Source organism: Nicotiana tomentosiformis, chromosome 11 (assembly GCF_000390325.3).
Source record: "Nicotiana tomentosiformis chromosome 11, ASM39032v3, whole genome shotgun sequence".
Taxonomy (NCBI): Eukaryota; Viridiplantae; Streptophyta; class Magnoliopsida; order Solanales; family Solanaceae; genus Nicotiana; species Nicotiana tomentosiformis.
This window is the reverse complement of record NC_090822.1, coordinates 76194882-76210366: the sequence shown is the minus strand read 5'-3', so window position 1 is coordinate 76210366 and position 15485 is coordinate 76194882. Positions and strand designations below refer to the sequence as shown.

Below are 15485 nucleotides of genomic sequence, written 5' to 3'. Positions count from 1 at the left end.
GTAAATAATAGCAATAATTTTTATTGTTTACATTATATGCACATTATATTTTTATTTCTCAGGTTCTTCGTTATTTTAATACTACAACACAAACACAAACATAGCAACTTAACATAATTTAAATTCAGTACAACTAATGAAAATACATGACACGGAAAAACATAAAGATAAAATACTACACTCAACACATACATGTGTTTGTTTAGTCACTATCGCCCATTATTCTCTGCTTCAACCACTTAAATTTCTCTTCCAATTTTTTTCTTCTTCCGCCTCTTTTAGTTTCTCCTGCACTGCCGCAATTTGTCGTTGCATTTTAAAGATCTGGAGTTCGTATTCACCGGTCATATTCCAAACATACTGCAAACATGATTTGTAGTATTCCTGGTTAATGGGTTCATAATATCATTCTTCAAATCTACATTAATTTCCGTCCTACCAATGGGGATTATAACACAACACTATTAGTTAACATTTTATATAAAAAATATTAACAAACATTTTTTTCAAACAATAAATTACAAGTTGTTGACATATCCAGCTTCTGCGTCCAACATTACTATTTGACCAACATGGCTTCAAAATCGCACGTTTGCCATAATAACACCTTGGTACGTCATTGTATCCAGACATTTGTTAATATTTCAACTTAACGAAGAAATATTTCAGAAGACTTGAGAATATTTATGAATGGATTTTTATAAAATTCTTAACCTCTTTAAATAAGGCAAAAACTAGTTCGGGATATAATTATTTGAGGTATAGTTGAATTATTATTATATCAGTTAAGCACAGAAGAATTATTGGTGGGTCCACATAATATATATAGCGCCTTTAAAAAAAGCTTTATATATATAACGCCTTTTAAAATGGCGCTACTATGTTATACTTAACTGGGCAAATAACCGTTAAGGTATAACGTCATTTAAAAGGACGTTATATATAAAATAGTTACCAGATTTTTTTTTTGCGCATTATGGTTCTTTGAGTAAAAAAAAATCATATTTTGGTTTCGGACTCTAAGATAGAGCTAAGTGTTTACGCGTTAGGACAAAAATCCGTACGTATAACCTCTGTAAATTAAGTTCCAAAGCAGAGGTAATAATTTAATTAACTAATTGTCCTATAATTTAAAAGTCATTTTCAGTGGACCTCTGTCGTTGACATCTGACTCTGATCTCCAGCTGTTGGGACTTGTCACTTGTTGTGTCTCAGGTGTGCACTGCGAAACAATTTTGCAGAGATTCTTACAATTATATTTACGCAAGCTCCTTTACCTTTATCTCCATTAGTACGTCCATGGAGAAACCTCTGGATCCAACACCTTCGTCTCCATCTTATGGGTGTTCCTCAAATCAAGTATTCTTGAGTTTTAGAGCAGAAGACTCTTGTTGCATGTCTTTCACTGATCACCTTTACACTGCCTTAGTTCAAGCTGGGTTTCAAACATTCAAACAGGGCACTGACACAAGAAAAGAACAACTCCACAACGCAATCCGAGAGTCGAAAGTTTCGCTGATTGTCCTGTCCGAAGGCTATGCCTTTTCTCAATCATGTCTTGATCAGCTCGATGTGATTCTGACATGTAAGGAGAAATTGGATCGGGCAATTCTACCCGTCTTCTACTATGTGGATCCTTCTGATGTTAGGAACAAGAAGGGAAGGATTGGGGAAGCATTAGCATTGCATGAACAAGAATTGAAATGGGAAAGCAGTGGAAGGGAAAGGGTAGAAAGATGGAGGCAGGCACTTGCTAAAGTTGCTGACTTGGGGGGAATGGTCTTACACAATCAAGCTCGTGGGTAATCATATATATATATATTTCTCCCCATTTTATTGTCTCTTTTTCTTCTTCTTACTCAATTTTGTTCTTCCTTATAAAGACCATTTGAATTAGGAAAGAATGCTGAATAAGAATCCTAGCAAACGTGATATAAGTTCTGAAATTGCAGTTAACAGAATAACAAAAACTTGATTTAAAAAAAATCAGAAGGAAAAAAAAGAAAAGGAAAAAAAGTGGAAGAATAATAGTAGCCGTTAATTGTCCCACATTGGTTGTGGGAATGGGTTGTTACCACTTTATATGGTCTTGGAAAATCTCACCCGATGAACTAGCTTTTCGGGTTGAATTAGGTCCAACGTTCATTTTCATTTTCCGAGGGGTGTTAAGTGTCCCATCTTGGTTGAGGGAAAAACTTGTTATCTCCTTGTTGGCAGTTCACTTATATCTTACATTCTTATCTCGTTTTCTGAATGTACAGGCATGAGTCGAAATTTATTCGAAAGATTGTTAATGTGGTCACAAATAGACTAAGTCGGACAGCTTTGTATGTTGCACCTTACCTAATCGGCATAGATCGCCGGGCTAACCATATTAGCTTTTGGCTGCAAAATGGATCGGCTGACGTTGGCATATTGATTGTTTGCGGCATGGGCGGTATAGGGAAGACTACTCTGGCCAAGTTCATCTACAATTCAAACTTTCATGCTTTTGAAGGTAGCAGCTTTGTGCTTAACATAAGAGAAATTTCAAAGCAACCTAACGGTTTAGTTAGATTGCAAAAGCAAATACTTTCTAACATTCTAAAAAGGACAAAGGAACGAGTATCATGCGTTGATGAAGGAATTGTTAAGATTTCAGATGCCTTAAGTGGCAAAAGAGTCCTACTTGTTCTTGATGATGTGGATGATTCTGATCAACTAAATGCAGTGTTGGGGATGAAAAGTTTATTTTACCCCGGAAGTAAAATCATCATAACAACCCGACATGAGCGAATTCTAAATCCTCACCTAGTTGATAAGGTGTATACCGTTGAGAAACTGAGCATGGACGAATCCTTAGAGCTCTTCAGTTGGCATGCCTTTGGAAAACCACATCCTGTTGAAGGTTTTCTTGTGGGTTCAAATGAAGTAGTGAAACGGTGTGGAGGAATTCCACTTGCACTAAGAGTTTTGGGTTCTTCCCTGGCAGGACAAAATTTGGATGTATGGCAAAGTACAATAAAGAAGTTGCAAGTTGTTCCTAATAATCGGATTATTGAACTGCTCAAAATCAGTTATGAATCTCTAGAAGATGATGATAGGAGTTTATTCCTTCATATTGCCTGTTTCTTTCTCTGGGAGGATAAAGATTTTGCTGTCAAAATACTGGATAAATGTGAACTTTTCACTATAGTGGGGATCCAAAACCTAATTGATAGAGATCTCTTGTCAATACCAAATGGTAAGCTCTTCATGCATCAACTGATTCAAGATCTGGGAAGAGAAATTGTTCGTCAAGAATCTGTTAAGGAGCCAGGGAGGCGTAGTAGACTTTGGCGTCATGAAGAATCTTTGTACGTATTGAGAAACAAAACGGTAAGCAACTTAATCACTTTAGGCTTTTTCCTTTAATCCATGCGTGCACTTTTCTCTTACATGTCTGTTTCCTATTTTTATTAGGGAACTGAAGCAATTGAAGGCATCATTCTCGACGGAAATATGCGCAAGGGGCATGGATCAACTAGGATAACATCTAATGAAAATTATGGCAAAAAAAGTAAAGTGGAAGAATTTATGAATAATTCTCAGGAAGATCAACCAAAGCGGAATTGGATGTCCATTTTCTCTCGTCATATAATGGGCACAAGGGAAGTTCCAAATGAGGATTTGGAAACTGACTCATTCACAAACATGCACAAGTTGAAATTTCTGTTGCTTAGCAATATACAACTTTCTGGATGTTACAGGAAATTTCCCAAGAAATTAAGATGGTTGTTTTGGCGTTATCTCCAGTTAGAATCCCTACCAAGCGACTTTCCGATGGGAAAACTTGTTGCTATAGACCTTTGTTACAGCAGATTGAAACAACTTTGGACAGCACCAAAGGTACTTTGTCCATGCCCTTTGTCATTATCTGCTTGTAAGTATTTATCATCAGTTGCATCCAGCATGATTTTAAGTGATCAGTTGCATCTAACATATCTTTTCGTTTCTCTTGTTCGTTTGACTAGTTACTCAGATGGTTAAAGTTTCTCAATCTCAGCCACTCTTATCAGCTTAGTAGAACTCCTGATTTTTCATTACTTCCCAACCTTGAACAATTAATCCTCGAATATTGTACAAGTCTAACTGAGGTGGATGACACTATTGGATATCTGGAAGGACTCACTGTTTTAAGCCTTAATGGTTGTATAAACTTGAGGAGTATTTCAGAAAGTGTTTGCATGTTAACACATCTTGAGACCCTTGATATTTCTGGTTGCTCAAATCTTGAATATGTCGCCCTGAAGCTTGAAAAGTCGGATTTTCCAAGTGAGCTTTCAGATGAAAGTGGAAGAAACCAAATAGATAGTACCAAGCTAGTAAGACCATGGCATACAATCTTGTGGTCTTTGCTGAGGAAGGAGAAAGTATGTCATAGAGTTTCACCAATCAGTTTTCCGACTTCTCTAGTTACTCTAAGACTTTCTGACTGCAATCTGGGTGATAATGCATTTCTCCATGTTGATTTTAGTAAGCTCAATTTGCTGAAAGAATTGAGTTTGAGCCGAAATCCACTTTGCCATCCCCCAGAGAGCATTAGATATCTTAGCAGGCTCGAAAACCTTTCACTAAATTCGTGTACAAGGCTAAAATCAGTACTCGAGCTGCCAAATGGTGTTGAGATTGTTGATGCAACTGACTGTATATCCTTGGAGAAAGTATCAGGCGCACCTAGCTCATGCAGCATTCTTTACATAAATTGTGCTAATCTGGTTGAGATGAACGCTAATTTCAAGTTAGAACATCTTGAAAATGTCAATGCAGAAACTCTCGGCTATTTGGGTCTGTCAAACTTGGAGTTGATTAGAAATGTTACTTTTAGATTAAGATTTGACATTCAGAAATTGCATGCTGATGAAATGGAATTTCCAGAATTTGTCCAAAATGACATGGCAAAATTACAATCTCTCCCACCTAAGAAGCTTCCCGCTCAGGTGCATCTTTCTGGTTTTGTGTAAAATGAAGCATATATATTATATGCTCAACTGATTGTGCATTTGCTTAACATTTTATGATTTTCATGTCTCAGGGTTATTACTGCAATGGCGTCTTCTCCACATTCCTATCGGGTGAAAACGTGCCAAGTTGCTTTGACACGAAGTTGAGTGAGCCTTTCTGTTCATCGTTCATCGTGCCCACTCCTGATAATCATAGAATTCGAGGCTTGAGTTTTTGCTTGGTGTATACATGCTTGGAGAGTGAAGAAATGGTAAGTGAGGGCCATTGCCTATCCATTACAATTAATAATTTGTCGCAAAGGATCAAGTGGAAGCAAGACCCTATATTTCTAGCTATTCCTGAAGTTGAAGAGCGGATGATGTGGTTAAGTTATTGGGAAATTGGCAACTCGTTGCAAACAGGTGATGTTGTAGAAATTTCAGCCAGTGTTGGAGATAAACAACGTTTCAGTATCAACGAGGTTGGAATGAGGATTCTGTTCCTGGAAGAACAACAAGACCAGGACAAAGAATCTAATTGTGAAGTTGAAGAGTTTTTTTCTAGTCCATGTCATCAGAATTTGCTCCTTGTCAGAGTCTTCCCGATGTGATAAAAGGTACTCCCTCTGTTCACTTTTACTTGTCCAGTATTCTAAAAATTTGATTTTCACTTTTACTTGTCACTTTTAGCATATAAAGAGGATGACAATTTCTTTTTTCATGTTATACCCACAATATTAATTACTCATTTCAAATTATTTTCTTAAATTCATTAAAAATATGCATCAATTAATATGGGTATCATGGTAAATTATGCACTTCATTTATTATTTATTAAGGGGTGTGCAAAGTCCATAGTGGACAAGTAAAAGTGAACGGAGGGAGTAGTTATTAAGATGATAGAATAAATTGTTGGCATATGAATCGGAGTTCTTGCTCAGGTATTAATTGTTGTTTCTATTACACTTAATGTTAAAGGATAGCGTCTTATGTCTTCATTGGATAGTACAAGGGGAACATAGTTTTTTTTCCTCATCTCGTCTACATGATTTTCCTTTTTCTTAAGCAAAAATTTCCTTGCCACTAAATATCATGTCAGCCTGGGACATCCTGCTATGATTCTTTTCAGTCATCGTGGTCAACACCTTGTACAGGAAGTGAATTTTAAAGCTGTAATTTCATTTACTGAGCTCTATGGAGATTCTTGTATCGAATCATATAATATTCTAGGTCAATTTGTCACGTCAAATGCATCTTTGCGTGTTCTCAGGAAAAGAAACAAGAACGAAGACTATGGCATTCCTATATTGCTAATGCAGCTGTCAGAGTGGGAAAATGTTGGCGTGAATCTTCAGAAGATATGAACCTTCCAGAGGCTTGTCTAAACAGGTAAGATTATTCCTGGTGAGAGTAGAAACTTTTCGATATGCACCAACTTATGTAGTGCTTGTTGTGTTCCTGATCTTGCATGTTTGGTCATTCCATCTTCTTTGTAGCTTGTGCTGGAATTTTTATTTCCATTCTCGACTGTTTCCTTAGATTCTGTCAGTCGTAGGACTGTTGTCATGCATTTAGCCAAAGGCAAACTCAAGATTTTAGGTCAGTGAGTGCAGAGTACTACAGACAAACCACTCCTTTGTGACAATGTCAATGTGTGCAGTTCTGTGTTATATATATATATATTCAATCTGTGTTATATATATATATTCAATCTTTTTCTATTTTAGAGTTTGATGGTGTAAGGTACATATGCGTCTGCATATGGAACACTGAATTTGTTCTCTTAAAATTCCTTATCAATCAATTGAACCCCTAATTAATCATGCTTTTGGCATAATCTTAATCATCCTCCTTCCACTGTGTAGATCTGAAGTACGATACCTTGGTTTGGCTTTTCTGCACATTCGCAAATTATCCTGGCTGCGTCCAGTGTCTACTTCTAGTCCCCTTCATGAAAAACATTGTCTTTCTATCCTTATAAAAGTTCTGGACATATCTTAAATCTTTCTACAGAACAATGTCAGATGGAGCTCTTTTGCGGCATCAACACCAGATAACAGCTTCTGTTGAAGGGCCTTATGGCCACGAGTCAACTACTTAATGATGGAATTTAGTTGAGTGATTCAAAATTTAATATGCCTATTGTTGAAAAGGCACAATATTTTTAAATGTCCAATCTTTTTAGGAGATATCTACTCATTAATTGAAGAGCATCCAATATTTGTAAAAGGACATATCTATTCAGAAAAGGTGCAATAGTTATCTTTTTGCTCTCTATAAATCGTTGATTCCATTGGAGAATTAACACTAAGAAATCTTCATCATTTGAATCTTCATTTGTCATTATTCCAGAGTCAGTTTCCTTCATTATTCTGATTCCTACAAAAGTAGTTGGGAGATTAAGAGTTCTCTGGAACTTCTATTTGAGTGCACATTTGAAGATTGTTGAGTGGTTCGCTGTCTCTTGGGTGTAGGACGCCACTTTACTATCTGCACCTAGGCAGGGGCGAAGCTACAACGTATCAAGGGTGGTCAATTGACTATCCTTCGTCGAAAAATTATATTGTGTATATAAATAAAATATTAGATTTTAGAGGTATATAACATATATTGAATACCTTTTATCGGAGATTTTTTTTACTTGTTTCAAATTTGAACATCCTTGGAGAAATTTTTGGCTTTGCCACTGCACCTAGGTAGCAACGGAAATCTACTCTGAAGTTAGTGCATTCCATAGAGTGCCAAAATTCTTGATAGTTAACTATTGTGTCTTGTTGTTGATTAAATATTCTTCTTTACCATCTCTAATATTTTCCAACTCTTAAAGTATGTCCTCCCCGCGTTATAATCTGTTCACTACTCGATTTATCTCTTAATAAGTCGTTGGTTGAACTATTGGCTTGACCATGTTTCTTTTGAGGTATGCAAATCTCATTTTGGGGACAGGTGGCATAGAGATAGACCATAGATGTTGAGTAATATTTTCCACCTGTTTAATGATATCAAGCCTTGTCTGCCTAGACTTATTCTGGTTGTGAAGGAAAAACAAAAAGGAAAAACAGATGAGCTTTCATTTTATGAAACAGTGCACATGTAGGCAATCTGTCTTTTTCTCCCTGATGAACTGTATCTTGAGAATCACATCCTTCACTGGTCGGCACTATTTTCCCATTTTTAAATCATTATTATGAATCTGTACTCATAACATAACATCATCCTGTTTGTTTACAGTTGCTGAATTACTACTTATTTTCTGCTGGAGGGTAATATATTAGCAAATTATAAAATTTTGGTCCTAATAAGACTTCATTTTACATTCTGTTTTAGATTATTGTTAAACTCATGATCAGCTACAACAGTGGAGACAGATTCTTGGGCAAGGAAAGGTAAAGGTTGTTGGTTGGATCAGATACAGATGCCTACCTTCAGAATTAGGCAAGACAAAGCAAGCAACTTCAGATCCTGATATGGAAATTCCAAAATATTATTTTATACTTATTTTTGTAAGTGTACCATATTAGTAAAGAAGAGGAGTCTTCCTTAATTTAGCGTAGGCAATCTTCTTGTTAAGAAAGACATATGTTGCAGAGTGGGAACGTACATCCTTAATTTCAAAGTGAGTCTTGCTCAGTTGATAAAGCACCTCCACCCACGACCGTTAGGTCCTGGGTTTGAGTAACACTGGAGAGAAAGTATGGAAACATTATAGATCTTCCTAATTTGGGAGGGATTTAAAAAAAAAAGAAAAAAAAGGGTTTCCCCTTGCATACACATTACTTTATTATGCTAAAGTGACAGATTGAGGTGATAAAATATACTCCGTATAAATTAATTATAGTTAGTAAAAAAAGTGTATATGAAAGAATGCAATGTATTTATTAATTTGATGTAATTATTGAATGTGAAATACATTTTCTCTTTACTAAGCAGACCATATTTTTTTAAGAGAAAGATGAGATGTCCATTTCTTGTTCTCTTAATTTGGGAGGAATTTTTTTTAAAAAAAAAAAAAGAAAAAAAAAAGAGGGGTTCCCCCTTGCATACACATTATTATATTATGCTGAAGTGACAGATTGAGGTGGTAAAATATACTCCGTATAAATTAATTATAGTCAGTGAAGAAAGTATATATGTTAGAATGCAATGTATTTATTAATTTGATGTAAATATTGGGTGTTAATTTGATGAAATACGTTCTCTCTTTACTATGCAGACCATATTTTTTTAAGAGAAAGATGAGAGGTCCATTTCTCGTTTAGGTATTGAGCTGGTGAGTCACCTTCTCCCTTTATTTGTATATTTTGGTTATTTATAAACAAACAGCCATGTGATTAATTAACTACAAAAAGAAAAAGAAAAAGAAAAAGAAAAAGAAAAAGAAAAAGAAAATCCAAAACCAACCCTAATTAGTCCTGGAACCTTAAAGACTAAAGCGCATATGATATATTCCATAACAAATTCTTTTTACTTACGTACATTAAATTACAGTAGTTCACTGTAGTCTAGTGGTTGATTTAAGTGAAAATATATACCAATCATCATTAATAGCGACAAAAGTGCATATGAAAGATAACGTTATGCATCTATTAGATTTATGTAAATATTGGTTGTTGTTTTTTTTCTTTTTGTTATTTATCCACACTATATTTTTTCGAAAGGAAACTGAGATGTCCATTTCTCGTAGTATAATTTATATTGAAAAGGTGAGACACCGTTTCCCTTTCATTGTATATTACTCTTCTTGGTTATTACTCTATCATGTATGAACTGAAAACAAATCCAAAATCAACATTAATGATTCCTTCATTTAAGCAACCCCGCCGACAATAATATTCCCACTTCTGAAATCTATAAATAGGAAAATCTTGGGGTTGGAATAGTACTTTTCTACGAGTTTCCTCTATAATTAACAACATTATTTATACTAGTATTGGATAATTTATAAGGAAGCAAATAAATTATTATGATAAACATTAATTGAGGACTTGATAAAAATAATAATCAATTTTCTTATAGTAAATTAAAGAGATAATATAAAAAATTCCTCCTGAACTATACCCGAAGTTGCTACGACACACATTAGTTCTGCGAGGGTCCTATTACCCCTAATTTTTGTTTCCGTAATTGTTTGCGCCTTTCCTGCTGACGTACTGCGTGAGAATAACTCCTTCAAGGAAGAAAATGAAACAGATTTAAAAAATAAAAAAAATACGAAATTATATGTGGCAACGTGTGTATTTCACCTTTTGCCAAATGTTTTGTTCTCTATGTCAAGTCAGCACTCAGCACTTAGGGTGAAAATTATTAGACTTTTAAAAAGTTTAGTGGGTAATATGACCCCCCGATTTTATGCATTATCACTAAATTAAATTATTCTATCTATTATGCAAAAAATGCTCATACTACTGTTGTCTTTTTCAATGTCCTTTATCTTCTTTATTTCGTTTTATATTATGAACCAACCTACTATTTATATATTTCTTCCTCTGTCGGTGGACAAGTTGAAGATAAACTAATGCAGCTAAATGTGTCAGCTGGTTCCCTTAGTGGACCATTTTGCCCCTCCCTGTAAAATGGGGTCCTTTCATCTCTCATCCAATAGTTAGGTATATAGCCCTTGAGGTGAAAGAGTTCAGCAAACCAAATCAAGAAAATTAACCAAGAAAAAGTAAACACCCTAATTAAATTTGTCAAACTGCATTTTCCCAGATTTCTCCAATATTTCTCCTACTCAGCCTCATTTAAATTTTGAAGTGAAATATACTACTAGTACTTTATATTTTAATGAAAAGTGTAATGCTAGCACTAGTAGGTATATACTAATTATGAACTTTTCTCCAACAGCTAAATTTGAAAGCTGAAACTGTACAAGAAATGGTATATCTAGTACTATTGAAACGACGAAAGTTGGGTATTCAAAAATGCTAGTAAAAAAGATATTTGACCAAAACATGGCCTAGAACAATAGTGCAAGGACTTGTGAAAATATTCATAAGTTAATCAAACAGTAATAAAAATGTCGGTGAATCTCATGTATGAACTACTACTTAATTAAACCGAAGTTTGTATTTTAATTTAAAACTGGTTCAAAAAAGAAAGTAGTAGTAATAAAGTTGAAGTCATGACGATATATAGACATTTATTTATAGTGGGCGCACTCGTATTTCGAATATATATATATGTATTTACTCCTATTAATTAAGAAATGAGTAGTAAATAATAGTGGACATGATTTAAGAATCCTAAGTTCACCTTTTTACCATGAGAAGCTAATAATTACATGCAAAATGGAGTAGTTAGAAAGTAAAGAAGCATGAGAGAGAGAGGTTAGATTTAGGCAAAGTGTCTTTGTCGTCTGTTAGCACAAGTGTCGGTGTCCTCAACTCATTTACACTATATTTCTTCACCAACACTACACTACACTACACTGTTGTAAATTGTCTTGACACCACCAAAAGCATCTTCATATGCCACACTGCTCTTTCCTCTCCTAATTCCTCTCCCTTCAGTTTTGAGCTGAAATATAAGTATATACTAGTAGTTTCTTTTAGCTCAAGAAATCAGAAACAGCAATATGTACGGGAGGGATCCATGGGGAGGGGCACTGGAGATAAACGCAACAGATTCAGCAACAGATGATGATAGGAGCAGGAATTTACAGGATTTTGACAGGGCAGCTTTGTCAAGGAATCTGGATGAGACACAGCAGAGTTGGCTATTGGGTCCAACTGAGAAGAAGAAGAAGAAGTATGTCGATCTTGGTTGTATTATTGTCAGTCGAAAGGTATTCAAATGGACTCTCGGCTGCATTATTGCTGCTGCTCTAATTGCTGGTTTTGTAACTCTCATTGTCAAGACTCTTCCTAAGCACCGACACCGTAGTCCCCCACCCGATAATTACACTTTGGCTCTTCGCAAGGCCCTTATGTTCTTCAATGCCCAACGCTGTAAGTAATTACCCCAATATAATAATTTCCTTTACTATACAAGTTAAACTCTTTGCTTCAGCTATCTCATCTATGGGATTCAGATTCTAATTTGAATGATACTATGGGACTTGATTAAATACATGATTCGATCCTGCCTATGTATCTCTTTCATTTACTTGCTTTACTTACTAGTGAAATATCTCCTTACTCTAAAGCATTAAAAATTGGAAGATCGATGTTGTTTTGTGAAGAATAGAACTTTGCCATCTGTTCTTCTATGTTGCCTGCCTTTATTTGATGATTAAGATCACAAGATTACAGGGTTTTAAGATGCAGATTTATGATTTTGCCTTCAACAAATTTATCTGTGGACTATCTGGATTTGGGTGTTTCTCTTTTTTGATGTTTGACAGCTACATTTTGGGTCAGATTGGTGGTTATTTTGTTCAGTTCGTCATTTAATTATCTGTTTGTTTTTGACAGCTGGGAAACTACCTAAGCACAACAATGTATCATGGAGGGGGAGTTCAGGTATGCAAGACGGCAAATCTGATGATTCAACCATGTTTAAGAATTTGGTTGGTGGCTATTATGATGCAGGAGATGCAATAAAGTTTAACTTCCCTCAATCTTTTGCTCTCACTATGTTAAGTTGGAGTGTGATTGAGTATAGTGCAAAATATGAAGCTGCTGGAGAGCTCAGTCATGTCAAAGATATTATTAAGTGGGGTACTGATTACCTCCTCAAAACCTTCAATTCCTCTGCTGATACTATTGATCGCATTGTTGCACAGGTAAATATCATTCATTGGGCATTTTGAATTAGTTGATTACGTTGGTTTATAACATTTTATAATGGTTTTCTTTTCATCAATCATTGTTTCTGCCTTATCAATTATCATCACCAACTGTATCTTATTGACAAGAACGACATCAATGATTGCATTGTTTTGTTTCTCTCGATCATTGAGAAAATGACCATACATATGGGCTGCTTGATCTCATAGAAGGATTTCTGTTCTGTTTTATAGGTGGGGAAAGGGGATACTTCAGGAGGGCCAGATCCCAATGATCACTATTGTTGGGTGCGTCCAGAAGACATTGATTATCCACGGCCTGTAACAGAATGTCACAGCTGCTCGGATCTTGCTGCCGAGATGGCTGCTGCTCTGGCTTCTGCCTCCATTGTTTTTAAGGACAACAAAGTCTACTCACAGAAGCTCGTCCATGGTGCTAGAACTCTCTTCAAATTTTCCAGGGAGCAGCGCGGTAGATACAGTAACGGTAATGAAGCTGCAATATTCTACAATTCGACTAGTTACTGGGATGAGTTTGTGTGGGGTGCGTCCTGGTTGTATTATGCTACAGGAAATACTTCATATCTTCAGCTTGCTACAACTCCTGGTATTGCCAAACGCGCTGGTGCTTTCTGGGGAGGTCCTGACTACGGTGTGCTCAGCTGGGATAACAAGCTCACTGGATCACAAGTAAGAAGATATCGCCTCTTTATTTTGTCTTGCATGATCGTTGAATTTTTCTTGCCTGCAACATTTTGAACTTAGTCTGTATATCTGTTTATAAGTTGCATGTTTTTCGTTGAGAGATCTATATATTGTACTGAAGCAATGCTTTTCATTTGTATTTAGGTGCTTCTGAGCCGTTTGAGATTGTTTTTGAGCCCTGGATATCCTTATGAAGATATTTTAAGTACATTCCATAACCAGACAAGCATAATCATGTGCTCCTTCTTGCCATACTTCTCTTCTTTTAACCGGACAAAAGGTAAGCCTTGTTTTAGCTAGTTAGCATGTAAAGTTTTGCAGAGTTTGTGGGAAGTCAAATATAAAACTGTTGGGCCTTTGTAGGAGGGCTGATACAGTTAAACCACGGAAGGCCTCAGCCTCTTCAGTATGTAGTCAATGCTGCCTTCCTTGCTACCTTGTATAGCGACTATCTTGCTGCTGCTGACACCCCTGGATGGTATTGTGGACCCAATTTCTATTCTACCGATGTCCTACGTGAATTTGCACAGACACAGGTAAATGAAACTTTACGATCTTTATGTTTGCAATAATCTCTTTTCTTATTTTCTTGTTCCTTTTACCTAGTTCTGCTAATAAGTGTGGAATACTACTTAAAAATCTCTGTGATATGTTAAGTGATAAATGCAAAAGATCATGAGTATATTAGATATAGATGGTGTAAGCATGTTCTTATTAGTCAACTCTGATGAAAATTAAACCGTTTCTGGTGTTAACTCAGTTGTCTTTCTTTGACTTCTAGATTAACTACATCCTTGGCAAGAACCCGAGGAAGATGAGTTATGTTGTGGGCTTCGGCAATCGCTATCCAAAACGTGTCCACCACAGAGGTGCATCAATTCCTAAAAACAAGGTCAAGTATAATTGTAAAGGAGGATGGAAGTGGAGGGATTCATCTAAGAATAATCCGAATACTCTTGTTGGAGCCATGGTTGCTGGACCGGACAAGAATGATGGTTTCCATGATGTTCGTACTAATTACAATTATACTGAGCCAACACTTGCTGGAAATGCTGGTTTAGTTGCAGCCCTTGTAGCTCTATCTGGAGATAAAAGTGTTGGAATTGACAAGAACACAATATTCTCTGCAGTACCACCCATGTTCCCCACTCCACCACCTCCGCCAGCTGCTTGGAAACCATGATTTGTTGATGCTAGTTCTATCAACCCCCTGTCTTGTGTGACCATAGGTTCATTTGTTTTCATAATGTGGTCGATATGGGATTCTGATACCATAAAGTTTGAAGTAGTGTGAAAGCCAAGAAACAGAATGAGCACCTTGAACGTATAAAGCTCGTGCTCAGCTTGGTCTAGAATCCAGATGTAGTACTCTGTCTTGAAGGAATGCCCAACGGTATGTTTTGCAATATATCATATACACAGTTTGTATGTATGTAACAAACCAATGATATACTACTCATTGAGAACTGGAACGTGAACAGCCTCAAATTTTTATTGGACAAACTTTCAATTAATGTCCCACAGATATTTGATTTTTGCATTTTGTAGTGCAGTAGTGCAAGAATAATGGTAGTTGTAGACCGTGGTTTGGAACTGCTGCTTAAGATCTTAATCTAAGTGGTGCTGCTTTTGTTCTCTGCCTCTTAATTCTTTCATAATGTGTATCCACCTTGACATGTACTGGCTGCTGCAATAAATTGATAGTCTAATAAGTTGACATAATGACATCATTGAAGTCAAAGGCACATTGGATTAGTTGGGAGGAAGAGGAAGATGATTAGTTTAGTTGGAGATGTGTCTCTTGAATGAGTAACCGAGAGACGATCTAGTCCATTAAATTTCACAGGCGATATATGTGTAGAGCACATTTTGAGTGTCGTCTTTCAAGCTCATCTCTTATACTTCCAGCCCTACTATCAACTCAACTTTGCTACATTTTTGCTTAAGTCTTCCTCTTCAGCATTTGTTGCACGTGTCAAAAGAATTCTACTTTTTTTACTTCTATTTGTTTTGTTCCCTGCAGAACTCATTTAACCTTTGATCCAAATGATGTGTTAGATGATACACCCTGACTTAATCCTTAGTGTTAACTT

General features: G+C 36.0%; 2 protein-coding genes across 5 annotated transcripts; both read left to right on the top strand.

The window, feature by feature from the left end:
- The first annotated feature begins 1153 nt into the window (after nt 1–1153).
- On the top strand, nt 1154–8730 carry LOC104091866 (disease resistance protein RUN1-like). Of its 4 annotated transcripts, none has more exons than XR_011411817.1 (7): nt 1156–1802; nt 2262–3357; nt 3442–3867; nt 3993–4958; nt 5054–5578; nt 6232–6350; nt 8289–8730. XR_011411817.1 is itself a non-coding variant. In XM_009597311.4 (6 exons), the coding sequence occupies exons 1-6, from the start codon at nt 1300–1302 to the stop codon at nt 5394–5396; spliced, it is 3183 nt and encodes a 1060-aa protein (XP_009595606.1). In that variant the 5' UTR covers nt 1154–1299; the 3' UTR covers nt 5397–5579. The 4 variants fall into 4 exon arrangements, 2 of the variants coding, with proteins under 2 accessions (XP_009595606.1, XP_070044039.1); XR_011411818.1 differs by having other exon boundaries at nt 1664–1798; XM_009597311.4 differs by lacking the exons at nt 6232–6350; nt 8289–8730 and having other exon boundaries at nt 1154–1802; nt 5054–5233; nt 5385–5579.
- A 2653-nt stretch (nt 8731–11383) lies between these two features.
- Nucleotides 11384–14932, top strand: LOC104091867 (endoglucanase 25-like). The gene is made up of 6 exons (XM_009597312.4): nt 11384–11908; nt 12374–12684; nt 12922–13377; nt 13537–13672; nt 13756–13928; nt 14174–14932. Exons 1-6 carry the CDS (start codon nt 11536–11538, stop codon nt 14573–14575), a joined length of 1851 nt encoding a protein of 616 aa, XP_009595607.1. The 5' UTR covers nt 11384–11535; the 3' UTR covers nt 14576–14932.
- The last annotated feature ends 553 nt before the right edge of the window (nt 14933–15485 follow it).